The sequence below is a fragment of the Petaurus breviceps genome, unplaced genomic scaffold (genome assembly GCF_028583685.1).
Source record: "Petaurus breviceps papuanus isolate PSGF00001 unplaced genomic scaffold, PetGlider_PUasm1.0 140, whole genome shotgun sequence".
In the NCBI taxonomy this organism is placed as follows: Eukaryota; Metazoa; Chordata; class Mammalia; order Diprotodontia; family Petauridae; genus Petaurus; species Petaurus breviceps.
This window is the reverse complement of record NW_027185698.1, coordinates 49,145,422-49,159,227: the sequence shown is the minus strand read 5'-3', so window position 1 is coordinate 49,159,227 and position 13,806 is coordinate 49,145,422. Positions and strand designations below refer to the sequence as shown.

At 46.5% G+C, this 13,806-nt stretch overlaps 1 protein-coding gene across 4 annotated transcripts in view; it reads right to left on the bottom strand.

Moving 5' to 3' along the window:
• Positions 1-6,636: 6,636 nt before the first annotated feature.
• Positions 6,637-13,806, bottom strand: part of PTPRA (protein tyrosine phosphatase receptor type A) — a 185,026-nt gene continuing 177,856 nt past the window's right edge. For all 4 annotated transcript variants that reach the window (XM_069072293.1, XM_069072296.1, XM_069072298.1 and 1 more), the window contains 7 exons: positions 13,708-13,801; positions 13,281-13,357; positions 12,632-12,766; positions 9,719-9,844; positions 9,475-9,626; positions 8,057-8,192; positions 6,637-7,265 (listed from right to left, as the gene is read on the bottom strand). In XM_069072293.1, coding sequence (XP_068928394.1) covers positions 7,191-7,265; positions 8,057-8,192; positions 9,475-9,626; positions 9,719-9,844; positions 12,632-12,766; positions 13,281-13,357; positions 13,708-13,801 — 795 coding nt within the window. In that variant the 3' untranslated portion in view covers positions 6,637-7,190. The remainder of the gene's footprint in view (positions 7,266-8,056; positions 8,193-9,474; positions 9,627-9,718; positions 9,845-12,631; positions 12,767-13,280; positions 13,358-13,707; positions 13,802-13,806) is intronic.

Sequence of the window (13,806 nt, the reverse complement as noted above, 5' to 3'; positions counted from 1 at the left end):
TGAGAGGATCAGGGAAGTTTTCATGGAGGCCTTGAAGATGGGGAGAGACTTCAATATGTAGCAGGGGAATGAATACACCCAAGCAGGCAGGAGAGGGCAGGATGAGATCAGGAAAGAGCTAGGGGTCCTATTTGGTTGACATGCAATTTTTAAATGGGAATAGAACAAGTTATAGGTTAGAGCCCGACTGCAGAAGGCTCCAGTGGCTAAAACAAGAAGCTCACCATTTATCCTTGAGCTGATGGAGAGCCACTTAAGATTGTTGAGCAGGGCAGGGATGAAGGCCTGATCTGCTCTGCTTTGGGAAGAGTATATGAAAGCTGGGTGAAGGATGGATTAGGGATGAATCAGGGAGATCAGCTGGGAGGCTATGACAATGATCTAGGGGTGATAGGGAGAACCTGTACTAAGGCAGAGATTACTAATAATTAGCAATTATTTAATAAAGAGAAGTGGAAGGTTAAGGAAGATTTGGGAGAGAGAGAGACCCTGAACAGGTTTGGTAATTGGTTTTCAGTTCATTTTAAAAATCCCATTTGGTTCTTTCAACTCTGGGAGGAAAGTGCTACATTGTCTCCATTTTACAGATGAGGAAACTGAGTCACGTCAGGTTGGCCACACAACTAATAAGCCTCAAAGGGGGAATTTGAACCCAGGTGTCCTCTGACTTTAGGTTCAGTGTTTTCATCCCTATACCACATTCTCTTCTTCATGCCAAGGTCTGAACACGAAAGATTGGTAAATGGAGGCATCATTGACAATGCAATTCAATGAGCATTTGTTATCTACTGTATGAAAGGTAGAGAAGCAGTGAGGCCTAGTTGAGAGCCAGCTTGGAGTCAGGAAGAGCTGGGTTCAAGTCCTGCCTCTGACTATGTGACTCAGGTCAAGAATACAAATTGCAGAGGTGGTACTAATATGCACTGAAGGAGGGGCTTTACTCACTGAGAGTATCTTATACCAAGGAAATCATAGGCTTGATTTAAAAATGTGGAAGGCACAATGGGCTAGGCATTGGAAATATAAAGCTTATATTTCATGGGGAGATACACATGTAACCACATAAGTGAATACAAGATAATTTGAGGAGTGAGTCCCAGAACTAGGAGATCAGAAAAGGTTCTATCCTGTAGGCAGACCTGCAATGAGCCTTAAAACATGCTAAAAGATTCTAATAAGCAGAAGGTCCAGAAATTCCAGCATGGGCAAAGAAATGGAGGTTGAAGATGGTGAGTTGAGGGAATAGAAAATGGGTCAGTTTGGCTGGATTGTAGAGATGGACTGGAGAAACTTGAAGCAAAAAAAAAAAACCAATTAGGAGGTGACTGCAATAATCCAGGGAGAGATGAAGAGGACTGGGATGGTGGCTGTGAGCAGAGAAAAGGGGATGGCAGGGAGAAATGTTGTAGATACAGGGTCAACAACACTTAGCAGCTGATTGGAGGTGGAGGTGTTGAGTGAAAAGTTGAAGATGGCTTCATGAATATGAAGCTGGAAGACAGCAAGATTAGTGATGTTCTCAAAAGAAACAGGGGAGATTAGAGGAGAGATGGGTTTGGAAAGAAAGAGAATGAGTTCTATTTTGGAGATCTAAGTCAGAGATGGCCAAGGGACTTCTAGTGAAGCTGTCTGGGCCAAGAGCTCAGGAGTGTTGTCAATGCTGGGTACGCAGACTAAGTCTGAATAGAGAGATAATGGGTCCACTTCAAAGGAAATCTTCCTGGGAGGCTGGATGACCACTTGCCAGGGACATCTTAGAAGGGCATCTTATTCAGGCACCAGCTGGAGTAGGTACATTCTGACATCCCTTCCCTTGTAGGGGACATTGCTCATTTTGATGCAGCTGAATTAGCTTCTTGGGTTATCATATGACCCCAAGATTTGTGAACTAAAAAGGGAGTTGTAGATAGCAAAGAGCAGGCCTATGACAGAGTTTGGAGGGTCATCCACAGTTAAGGAGTGGGGTATAGATGATGCAGAAAAGAATGAGACTGACAAATCATGGTCAGAAGAATCTGGCTCAGGGTAAGGGCAAATCCTTTCCTTCTCTGGGGCTCAGTTTCCTTGTCTGTAAAGTGAGAGTTGGACTAAATGAACTCTAAGAATCCTTTTGGCTTTGACCAATTTCCTTTTTCCTGGGGGTTCTGTTCAGAAGATAGGGTAAAGAAAGACACAGGACAAGTGAGTCCCTGTGCTCCTCGATCTCTCTCTACCAATGTGTGAGGTGGAGTGAGACGTCAAAGAAAAATTAATGGTTAGGACTCTGAACAGACAGAGTCACACTAAAGATCACAGATCAGCCCTTTCTAGAGGAGATCCACGGAAGTAGGACAACCCTTGAGACCCCTATTTCGGCTCTTCCTGAAAACAAGACATTCATTAAATGTTAAGTGGAGACCATCCCCCCTTCTCCCATTGGGAGTTAAGCAGCTGTTTGCAAGGTTAATAGCCATGGCCTTGACTGTGTTTGTAGAACTGGAGGGGATGGGGAATTAGCTTTTCAATGTCCTAGGAAACAAAATGCTCCCCGGTGGAGAGAGGAAGCAGTCAAATGGAGAGTTTGTCTTCATTTGCTAGCTTAGGAAAGAACGTTCATCTGCTGATGTAATAACTTGGGATAAGCAGTCACTGCTCCTTCCCCTACCCCCCCCCCCAAAGCCCTGACACAGTAAGTCTGTGTGGGGTTGAGGGAGGAGAGGCCCAAGTGTCTGGAGGAGGAGATACAAAAAGTTATGTCTAGAGTTTGAAGAGAACAGGTCGGCAATATTTTCAGGATATTTGAAACAGGTATTTAGTGTTTTATTTTTTAATAGGGGGAGATGAAAGGGAGGTAAAGAGCAGGCTTGTGTTTGGTAAGTAGGTCTTTGGTATTGGGGGTGAGGTGTAGTGGGGTGATCATATCCGAGGGCTTTTTTTTTTTCCAGAGGAGCAGAAATCCAGGTCTTATCTGGTAGGGCAGAAACTGGGTCTGCAGTGTTTGGGGCCACAGGTCTGGGTACAGGTTACTAAACAGTGGAAGGCTCTCCCCTGAGGCTGAGGAGTCCTCTATGAGCCTTGGTGTTTTCTTTCTTGGAGAGTCAATCAACTAGCATTTATTAATCACTTACTATATACAGACACCGTTCCAACTACAGGATAACTCCAAACTCAGGGAACTGAAGGTGGGACTTTCCATTAAATAGAAGAAAAGTTGTCCAGACTATTTAGGCTCTTGCTCCTGGGAATCCATTTTGTGTTTTAAACTTTTGGGTGAAATAAAAGATGTTCTGTATATGATTTTACCCATATTAAGAGAAGCCCAAACAAGCAATGTTCAGGTGTTCCCAGGGGGAGAAAAAGCAGTTAGGTGGGGCCAAAGAGATTTTTTGAGGAAGCCCTGATGAGATCCTGTGCATAGAAACTTCAAGGCTGGGATTCTGAGCCATGAATTACAACTGTAAAAGAAGGGCTAGGACCCATCAATGTGGTTTCATTGTTTTGATTTGAGATAATTTGAATAAGTATTTGGATAATTTTAAAGTCTCTTACATATGAAACTTTAACTATAGCTATAGAATCATAAAGAATTTCTAGTGTTGTTAGGGATCTTCTTTGCTGGCTCATCATCTACACCATGTCACGGAACTGCAGGTGTTTGCCAAGGTTCTATCCTGCCCTCCGCCCCCCTTCTCTGTATTTGCCCTTGGTAATCTCACCAGCTGCCAGGAATTTAATGGTTATCGCTATGAAAATGACTGACAGATCAATCCATTTAGCCCCAGTCTCTTCTGAACTAGAATACCACATCACCGTTAGACAAACTATATGCCTCAGAGACATCATAAAGCCAGCATGTCTAAAACTGAGTCCATTGTGTCTTCTCTTACACCCTAAATTTCCTTATTTCTGTACAAGCTACCAACATCCTTCTCATGTCTCAACTTCACAATTTTGGCACCATCCCAGCCTCCTTCGTCTCCCTCACCCTACATATCCAATCAGTTGACAAATCTTGACATTTCTACATTCATAACACGTCTCCCATCTGACCCTATCTCTCCACTCACCCTCATTCAAGCTCTCATCACTTATTGCCACAGCCTTCTTCTAGTTGGCCTCATCTCAAATCTCTCCCCACTTCAGTCTATCCTACATACTGATATACTCGATTATTTTAAGTGTGGATCTGGAATTATGTTGTTTATTCTGTTTAGCTTTTAAAACTCCATGTAATCTCGCCCCAACACATCCATCCTGCTGGCCATTACTCCTTCTCACACTCTGTGACCTTTTTCTATCTTGGTGCCTTTGAACTGGCCATCATCCCATGCACTCCCTCCTTACCTCTGCCTCATAACGTCTTTTTACATTAAGAAGCAGCTCAAGTACTATCTTCTGCACGAAGCCTTTCCTGGACTCGATGCTAGAACGCCCCCTTCCAAGTTTCCTTGTACTGAACTTTGTGTATTTACTCACTTCACATTTATATTGTCTTTTTATATGCGGTTGTCTGTTCCACTAGAACATAAGCTCCCTGCGAGTAGGTATTGTTTCATCCTTTGTCCCTGTTTTTCCAGGGTCTATCACTGTGCCTGTAACATAGGTGCTTAAAAATTTGACTTAAAACTCAAATACTTGACTGACTTCAGTGGTCATGTATTCCGACCTCTGCCTGAACAAGGATCTCTGCTATAACACCAAGTGGTCATCCGGTCTTTCTTTGAAGGCCTCTCAGAAGGGGAAACCTATTACCATTCTAAGCACCTATTCAATTTTTTTGTATAAACAGAAAAAAAATCTAAGCTCTCCTTCACATGATAACCCTTTATGTTTGAGAGAAGCTATCATGTCATCCTTTAAAATTTTCTTTTTCCAGATTAAACCTCCTTAGATCCTTCTCTAGGTCTTTCTATGGGATGATCTCAGTCATTAGCCTCCTAATTATTATTCAACTTTCAAGATTCCTCTGAAAGTGTGATCCCAAGAACTAACTCCAATACTCTAGATATGGTCAGACTAAGGCAGAGCATAGGCCAGGGGTGGGGAACACCACCCCCTTATTCCAGGAAATTATGCCTCTTTTTTTTTTCACTTGTTGGAGGGGGAAGGTAGGGCAATTGGGGTTAAGTGACTTGCCCAAGGTCACACGGCTAGCTTTTTGTGTTAAGTGTCTGAGGCCCGATTTGAACTTAGGTCCTCCTGACTCCAGGGCCAGTGCTCTATTCACTGTGCCACCTAGCCGCCCCAATTATGCCTCTTTTAACTTCACTCTAGGTCACATTTTTTTTTGGGGGGGGGGATGCCATTCACACTGTTGACTCGTAATAAGCTTGAAGTACACTAAAACTCTCAGATCATTTTCAGATAAACTGCCGCCTAGCAAGAATTCCTTAATCTTGTACTTGTAAATTTTACTTTAATCCTCATTCAGTTTTGTGTTGTCAGGTTTTGTCTGACATGTTAGCCCAACCTGGATCCTAATTTTGCCTTCTCGTGTATCAGCAGCCCTTCCCAGCTTCATGGCATCTACAAATCTGCTGAGAACGTTCACCATGACTCTATCCAAGTCATTGATAACAATGTAATTTAAATAGTACAGGATCCAAAATGGGCCATTTTACTGAAGACTGCCTTCTAAGCTGACACCAACCCATGTGTGAAGGAACAGTGTGGCCAGGGATACAGCACTGACCATGCAGATGGCAGCAGGTGTTGTGAGGCAAGCCAACAGACCCTATGGCCATTGTCCTGCCTGGGTATCAGTGTCTTCCAGCTTGGGGAAAGAGGAAAAATGGGGCTCACAAGGGAGATGTGATGTGAGTATAAACTCTCGATTCCCTTGGCTCTATGAGGTGAAAAGAGAGAGAGGAATAAGAGTAAGGGAAAAAGGTGATGAGGTGATAATGATGAGAAATGAAGAGGAGGGAAAGGAAAAAGAAGAGGAGGAGATGGGAGAGAGGGGGAGGGGGCATGGAGGGGAGGAGAAAATGAGGAGATAGGGGAGGAGTGAAGCAGATGGGAAGTCAGAGGGTCAGGCACTCTTCCACAGACGTCCAGACAACTGGGAGAGGGCTGTTTGTTCTTCTCCAGGAGTGCAGGGGCAGGCCCAGGTCTATCCCTGGTTGCGAATCACATGCGAGGGTAAAGCTTTCTCTTCTCCCCCCTCCCCAAAAAACACACACATCATATCATTCCACACACATGCAACAGGCATTAAAGAGAAGAGACCATTGTACACCTTAGGAGAATCCACAGCATCATTGAAATGGCCACACAGAAGCTGATTTTGGATAAAGAGCAATGATTCCTTCAATGGCCCTAGAGGACCAGGAGGTGCTGAAGGTTCACACAATCTGCCCCAGACCCCTCCTCCTCAGTGGCAGGCCATCTTGCGGCTGAAGTCCTGAAGTCCTGCTGTTGGGGGGGGAAAGGCGGCCTCCCAGTGAGGTCCCTGGCCTCTGGTAGATGGCAGACACTCTGGCAGTGTTAGGGTCACAGACAGGGGAGCAGATGACAGAAACTGTTGGGGCTGTTTTCAGTCTCCTCTCCCCAAGACCGGAGATGTGCTTGGCATCCATCTTTCTCAGCATGGAATCCCCACCCACTTGCATCTGGCCCTCCCCCAGAGAGGACAGAGGGACAGACATGTCACAGGTCTGCAGGAAGACAAAGCCTTTTTATTACCTAATGGGCCCTGGTGGGACGGCAGCAAGGACCCTTGGGTTGCAGTCCTGGTCCCTTCATTCTCCAGGGGAGAGTTTTCTCTGGTACAAAAGGGGGGTATTTACAATGGCAAGGGTGAGTCAGGATGTGTGGGAGGGGCCTTGGAGGGGAAAATGTGCAACCATTTTCCATGTAAAATAAGAATTTTGTGCTTCACCTTGTATGGATTTGCTTGGAATGAGTATTGTTAAAAAGGCTTTTCTTCCTCAGGAAAAGATTTACAAAACAAACACCAGCTGGGCCCACTCTCCAGCAAAGGGTGTCCCGATATGAATCCAAACAGCACGCTATTTAATTCCCCAATCAAACATTGGAAAAAAGACTATCAGCGCTAACACAGCTACATATAAAATCTCAGCTAATGGGAAGCCTATGGACCAACCTCTCCAACAGGTAAGATATGTACACAGAGCTGGGCGTATTAACAAACAGAATGGTACAAAATAGTAAAGAAGGCAACTCTTCTGTGTGCAGGCCCTCGGCGTCTCTCATTTGAAGTTGGCATAATCTGAGAAGGCGTCGATGTACTCCTGCACTACCTTGTAGCAGAACTCGTACTGTTCCTGGGGAGGAGAAGCAAACACAAAGGCTACTTCAGAGGAAATAAAGGGAAGTGCCAGGCTCCCCTCTTGGCCCATCTTTTCCCATCAAGCAGAGGCAATCTTCAAAGGCAAACAGGAGGAAAGAGAAACACTGGCCTCTCCCTTTCAAAGGCCAGACAGCAAAGCCGCGTATGGACTGGGACTGATCAGGCAGACAGGTGAGATGAGTCAGTCTGACTAGAATAGTTAGGAGTTGGCACATGGGCCCAGAGCTCACAGTCTCAGCTCCTAGGGACCAGGGGAGCCTGAACTTAAAAAAAAAAAATCTCATTTCCTTTTTTTCAGCCTCATTGGATTTAGCAAAATCTGTTTCCTATGCCAGGGATGCAAACAGTGCCCTCTGCCCCCAGATTTTGAGGCCAGAAAACCCCCCTTATAAAGTGACCAGGCTTTTAGGGCAAGGAGTCTGAAGTGACTGGAAGGAAGAATTGGAGCCATAGGAATACATTTTCAGCTCCTCTGGACCAGCTCGGGTCCACTGGGTTTCTGGAATGCCAAAGGGAACTGAGAGGCTGCCTATTTGAAGTGAGCTTCAGAACAATTCCTGAAAACAGTGGATTCTTTTGCTGTCTGTTGCAGGGGCCTGGGGCTTAGAGGCTGGGGATGGAGAAACATATGCTGTGAACAGACAAGGTGCTGACTAGTTCTCCCCACCAGCCACAACATTTCTCTGGCCTCCTGACGGAGGTGGTCAGTGATCGCTCCCCTACTCTTTCAATGATGCTGGGTGCAGAGACAGAGTCTGGACATACCAGTGTCTGGACCATGTGTGGCCTCTGCAACCGCAGGCTCTTGACCGTCTGGAAGACATCCAAGATCCCCTCGGCTTTCACCCTCTCCAAGACCGTGCTCAGAGCACAGAACGTCCCTGTTCTTCCTGCCCCGGCACTGGAAGGGACGGACAGAGACAGAAGAAGTGATTACGATTTCCACAACAGCCCTGGCTAGGAGCAGTCATCAGAAATTCTGGTGTTCTAATGAAATCGGAGGGGATGGGCCTGAGTACTTCTCTCCCTACAACGTCACTGTTTCTAACTGCTGCACTGGGCTTTGCTGGCAGACCCTCCAGTCCCAGATCATCTCTCCTGGGGGACGGAATCCCTGGGCATTTCCAGCACTAGCTGCGCCACTGATGAGGACCAGGGCTGAGAAAAGCAAATGAATTACAAGTGAGTGGTAATGGCCACAGTCATCCTAGTGACTAGGACCTAGTGCTGTCTCTCCTGACCACTGGACACCATGTATTAGAAGGGACACCAAAAAGCTGAGGAGGTAACCATAAGGGGGAGGGGGCTGGAGAACATGCCATATGAGGAGATGGTGAAGGAGCTGGGATGTTTAGGCTGAAAGAGAAAACTTGGGGAGACATGTTCAGTGTCTTCAAGAATCAAAAGGGCTCTCCTGTGGAAGAAGGCTAGATTCATTTTCTTTGGCTTCAGAATAGGTGAAAGCTAGCACAAGTCAAGTTAGACTCAATGCAAAGAAAAACTATAAAAATTAGAGTTGTCCAAAAGAGGAAGGGGCTCCTTCATGAGACAGGGAGGTCCCTATCACCTGAGGTATTTAAATTGAGGATAGATGGCCACTTTCTTAGTACATTGTAGAGGGGGTTGGATGACTGGTGAGGTCCCCTCCAAAATACATCATATGACTTACTGAACTCAAGCCCCTCAGCCTTACCTTCAAGTGCAGCCCTTTGGCTGAGTCCAAACCTTAGAGAACAAACTCCTTCATAAAAGGGTTTGTCCTGTAAAACTTGGACGAAGTGAAAAGGCCACACCTAAGGACCTAGAAGGCCATGTGTGGCCTCGAGGCTGCAGGCTCCCCACCCCTGCCCTGGTCTATGCCTTGGTTCTAGTGAGAGCCCTAGGTGGGCCTTCTCACTTCCAAGTGCTGGCCTCTGATCAATACTGTATCCCCATCACATGACTTCTCTGGTGCAACAATACTGAATGGTTCACAATCTGAACCTGCTGTCACCACACTGGAGGCTGTGTGGTGCAGTGGAGTGCAGGACTTAAACTTAGGAACACCTGAGGCTACCTCCTACCTCAGTCTCCTCCTCTGTAAAATGGGCTGAATCATAGCACTGATGTCACAGGGCTGCTTTGGGTGGCTCCCTGGCCTTGGGGAAGGAGTGGGGCGTGGCTAGGGGAGGGGCTGGCCATACCTGCAGTGCACCGTGATTGGGTGGTTCCCCGACTGCTGCTGCTGCTTCTGCACAGCCGCGATGATGTTGATCATGCCCTTACCATCACTGGGGATCCCCACCTCGGGCCAGCCGTGGAAGTGGAACTGTCGAATCTGCCGGGTCTTGTTTTCCTGTGGGAAGAGCACGAGCTGGGTAAGAGGCTGCTTCCCTCTGCATCCCTTCCCGCCCCTCCTCTGGCGCTCTCACCCGCCTGGCCCCTTACCCTGGTGTTGGCCACCAGCAGGTCTCGGACGGTGTAGCTCTCACACTCCTCCTCCTTCTTGAGCTCCACAGTGATGTCCCCGTAGGACACGGAGCCATCGGATGGCCAGTACTGGGCACACTTCTCCTGGGGACACAAGGCACATGAGCACCAAGAAAGGAACAGTCTGGCCTCCAGAATGCTTGGACTGGCATTTCTGAGAACTGGGCTCTTATCCTGGCTCTGCCACCGACTTGCTGTGTGACCTTGGACAAGTCTCTTCCCTTCGCTGTGCCTTAGTTTCCTCCTTGGCAAAACAATTGAATCATATTAAACAAAATTTAGTTCTCTTCTCTAATTGTAGTGGAAACTCAATGTGTTTATTACTGTTTATTTAAAGTTGGGTGATTATGGGGCAGCTAGGTGGTGCAGTGAATAGAGCACCGGCCCTGGAGTCAGGAGAACCTGAGTTCAAATCCAGCCTCAGACATTTAACACAAAAACTAGCCATGTGACCTTGGGCAAGTCACTTAACCCCAACTGCCCTCCAAAAAAGGCAAAAAAAAAAAGTTGGGTGATTAGAGACAGTGTGATGTAGCAGGAAAAGCACAAGAGATCTGGGTGTGGGTTGGAAGTTAGTTATGGAGTTTCATGAGAATAGGGTGTTTACTACTCAAATCACAGGGCTATGATGAGCAAAGCTCTTGGTGAACCTTAAAGTGCAATAGCAATGTAAGCTATTGTTATTTTAGAACTGTTCTACAGAAGTTCCCCCTCTGGAGGTGAAGACAAACCTGTAAAACACCCCGACAATCCAGATATGGGCAGAGCTGGTAGCTGGCCTAGGCCAACTGAAACTGGAATTTGAAAGGAGGGAGGTGTTGTGCGTCCTGAGCGCTGTGATGAGGATACCCAGGAGGGCTGGGTCCCAGCCATGCCAGAGACGGACACACATGAAGAAGGGAAGTCTTCTTTTATAAGGAGTGAGCCTATGCAAGGCTGGCTACCATGCTGGCCCCCCCCCAGGAATTCTATAAATATGACCAGGCATGTCACGTGTGTGTGTGTGATGTGTTCTTGAACATCCACAGCACTATGCTTCTCCTCTACCCCTTCTCAGTACTTCCTTAAGGATATCTGGCCTATTCTACATCAGCTCCCCTTTCTTTCTCTTTTTTTCTTAATTGAGATTTTATTGATGTCTTTTTATTTTTTAAAAAAGTCATTTTCAGATACACTGCCCCTCCTTTGCTCTTACCTAATAAAAAACGATTAGGCAGAATCCATGAATGTGACTATGTCTGATACTACACCACCTTCTGCACCCATATTCCCCCACCTGTCCAAGGAAAAGAAGGCACCTTTTCTTATCTCTTTTCCAGGACCAAGATTAGTCATGACAATTGAACAGCCATCTGGCTGCATGTCTTCTGTGTTCTCTTCTGTGTACTGTTTTCCTGTACCTTCTCTATTCTTCAATCTCAACATAGTCAAGCCTTTCCTTCCTTTCCCCTAGTATCCCTTCTTCCCCCTAAGGTTAATCCCCCTACTTGTGCCTTTGATCTTATTTCCTACCTTGCACTGTCTCTTCTAGGACTTGTAACCAGCAACTGCCCGACTCTTTCTTGTGCACCTTCCACAATTTCTTCCTTTCTACAAGCTTCTTTCTACTTACAAACATGCTCAATTAAATCTCTTCAATTCTAAAAGTGGTCATTGCTGACCACTTCTCCGACTGGATGGTCTAGCTTGTCCTGGCTTTATGGACGCCACATTCCTACCTCTCCTCTGATTTCTCACATTGTTCCTGTTCTGTCTCCTTGTCCTGTTCCTGACCCTCTAAGATAGAGTTTCTCCAGGTTCTGTCCATGAGTCTCTTCTCCTTCTATACTTTTTATCAAGCATATCGTTTTGTTACTACTCATTCTCCTTTCCAATTTATCTTTCCCCACTGACTAATAATACTAATTTGGTAATAGTTGACATTTATATAAAGTTCTTAAAATTTTTCAAGTGCTTTGCATACAACAACTCATTTAAGCCTTACAACATCCTTGGGATACATGTTTTAAGTATCCTCACTGTCACTTTTCTTATGAAAAGATAAGGTCCAAGTGGTTTGCCGGGGTCTTCCTGAATTCAAGCCCAGCAGACTCCCTATTATGTCCTGAATCAAATTTATCAATATACACATGTTCCAGAAAGACAAAAACAAAACTGTCCCCGCCTTCAATGAACTTATATTCTAATGGGGAAAACAATGGACACTGTCTGAGCACATACAAAACATACAAAGAAAATGCAATCTTATAAGGTATCCAAAATTGGATTTCGAGCTCCTTGAGAACAGGGACTATCTTCTCCTTTCTTTGTACCTCCAAGGGCTTAGCACAAGACCCACCCACAAAGTGGACCATTATCTACTATGTGCTAAGCAGCACTAAGTGCTTGTTGACTCAGTGGCCTTGAAGAGCCTGTATGTAGAGGGGCAGATACTACAGTTCCATGTGATCTGGGTGGGGGCAGAAGAGTCAGAGAAAGTGATCCAGGCCCTTGTACTGGGAGACAGCTCTGACGCAGAAGTTATGCAGTAAATTGTTTCCATAGAGTGGGGGACTGGGCATGGACCAGAAGTGAGTCAGTTAAAGATGAGTAAGCGGGGGAGGCCACTTTAGTAACTTCACGGTCTCTTGGAAGCCACCTGATGGCCAGGTGGGACTAAGGCCTCTGCAAACCCTGTTCTGGGACCTGGGGGTCCTCTGTCCCACTCTGGGAGATGCTGCTATTCTCCCAGGTGTCAGCAGGGCAGATTGTATGGATGGAAAGGTACTTAACTATGGACTCAGGTTAAGGTAGTTTTCTGGACCATTCTTATAGAAGGCCTTTGTCCCTTCATTCCTAGGGTGTTCTGCCATCTGACCCCCTCCAACTTACCTGACCTCTCTCCTCCAGCTCAGTCAGCATTACAATAGAACAAGATTTCCACTCCCAGATCATCCGCCAGAAATCTTCAATGGTGTGCGTGAGAGGGCCCTGGCTGGCGATGTAAGAGTCCTTTTGTCTGTAACCCTGTGAGGGTCAGGTGGAGGAGAGGAGTCAGTAATGGGAAACATAAGGCTATCTGGGAGTAAAGGCCATTGGTTAATGGAGGGGTGTGTGGGTGTGTACACTCGCCTTTCCTGCAGTGGCTTTCCTCCAAATGACACTCAAAGACTGATCCAGACAACAGTCTGACAAGCAGGGCCTGGGGAAACAGTGCCCTTGGCCGAACAGGCAGGAGATTTTGGGGGTGGGGAGTTCCTTCTTTACCTTTTTAGTTGCCTGATCTGAGCACATATCCAGTATTTTCCTACCCTGAGCTGGGATGTGCTTCTATTTCTCTCATTTCTGGAGAGGCCTGATAGGGGACAGGGGGTGGGGCAAGGCCTCTGAGAGCATGTGTCTCACTTCAGGGTCTGAGAAGGATGCAGCTCAGCGAAGGCCCTGACAGATGAAGGGGAGGGAGGCCTATGGCTATGTCCACAGAAGTGACTAAAGTTGGGGCACTGGAGAGTCCACATTACTCTGTTGCCACACTGCTTACATCAATGAAGGAAGCATTCACATAGTCGGTGTTTTCCTCACCCCTCTTGACGGGGATGATGACTCTGTTGAATTCATCTGTAACAGAGAACAGAGAGTCTGCTGCCAGCTGACCCCAGGTCTGAATTTCAGCTTGGGGTCCCTCTCCTGCTGGCTCTGGAGCTCTAGCAGAGTTGTTACCGAGCTAGGCACGGCATGACCTGGGCACTGCACAACAGTGGTGGGGCAGAGGGCTGGAGGAAGGGATGATGGGAGTGATAGGAGTGGCAGGGAGAAGCTTTCAGCTTTACCAGGTCTTTCTTTTTAGAATTTATCAAGCAGGGAGCAGGGAGGTGAACACAAGGCCATGCGGTACAGTGCACTCAACCTCTCATCAATGGAAGTCTGGACTGGGGAGGACTCTGGGAGGGGGACAGAGCTGCTCTTACATGGAATGATCTGCAAGACGCGGTTCTTCTTCATGTTGGCGGGCAGGTTTCCTGTCCTCATCTTGTCATTTTGGATTTTGATCGATGTTAACTTCTATA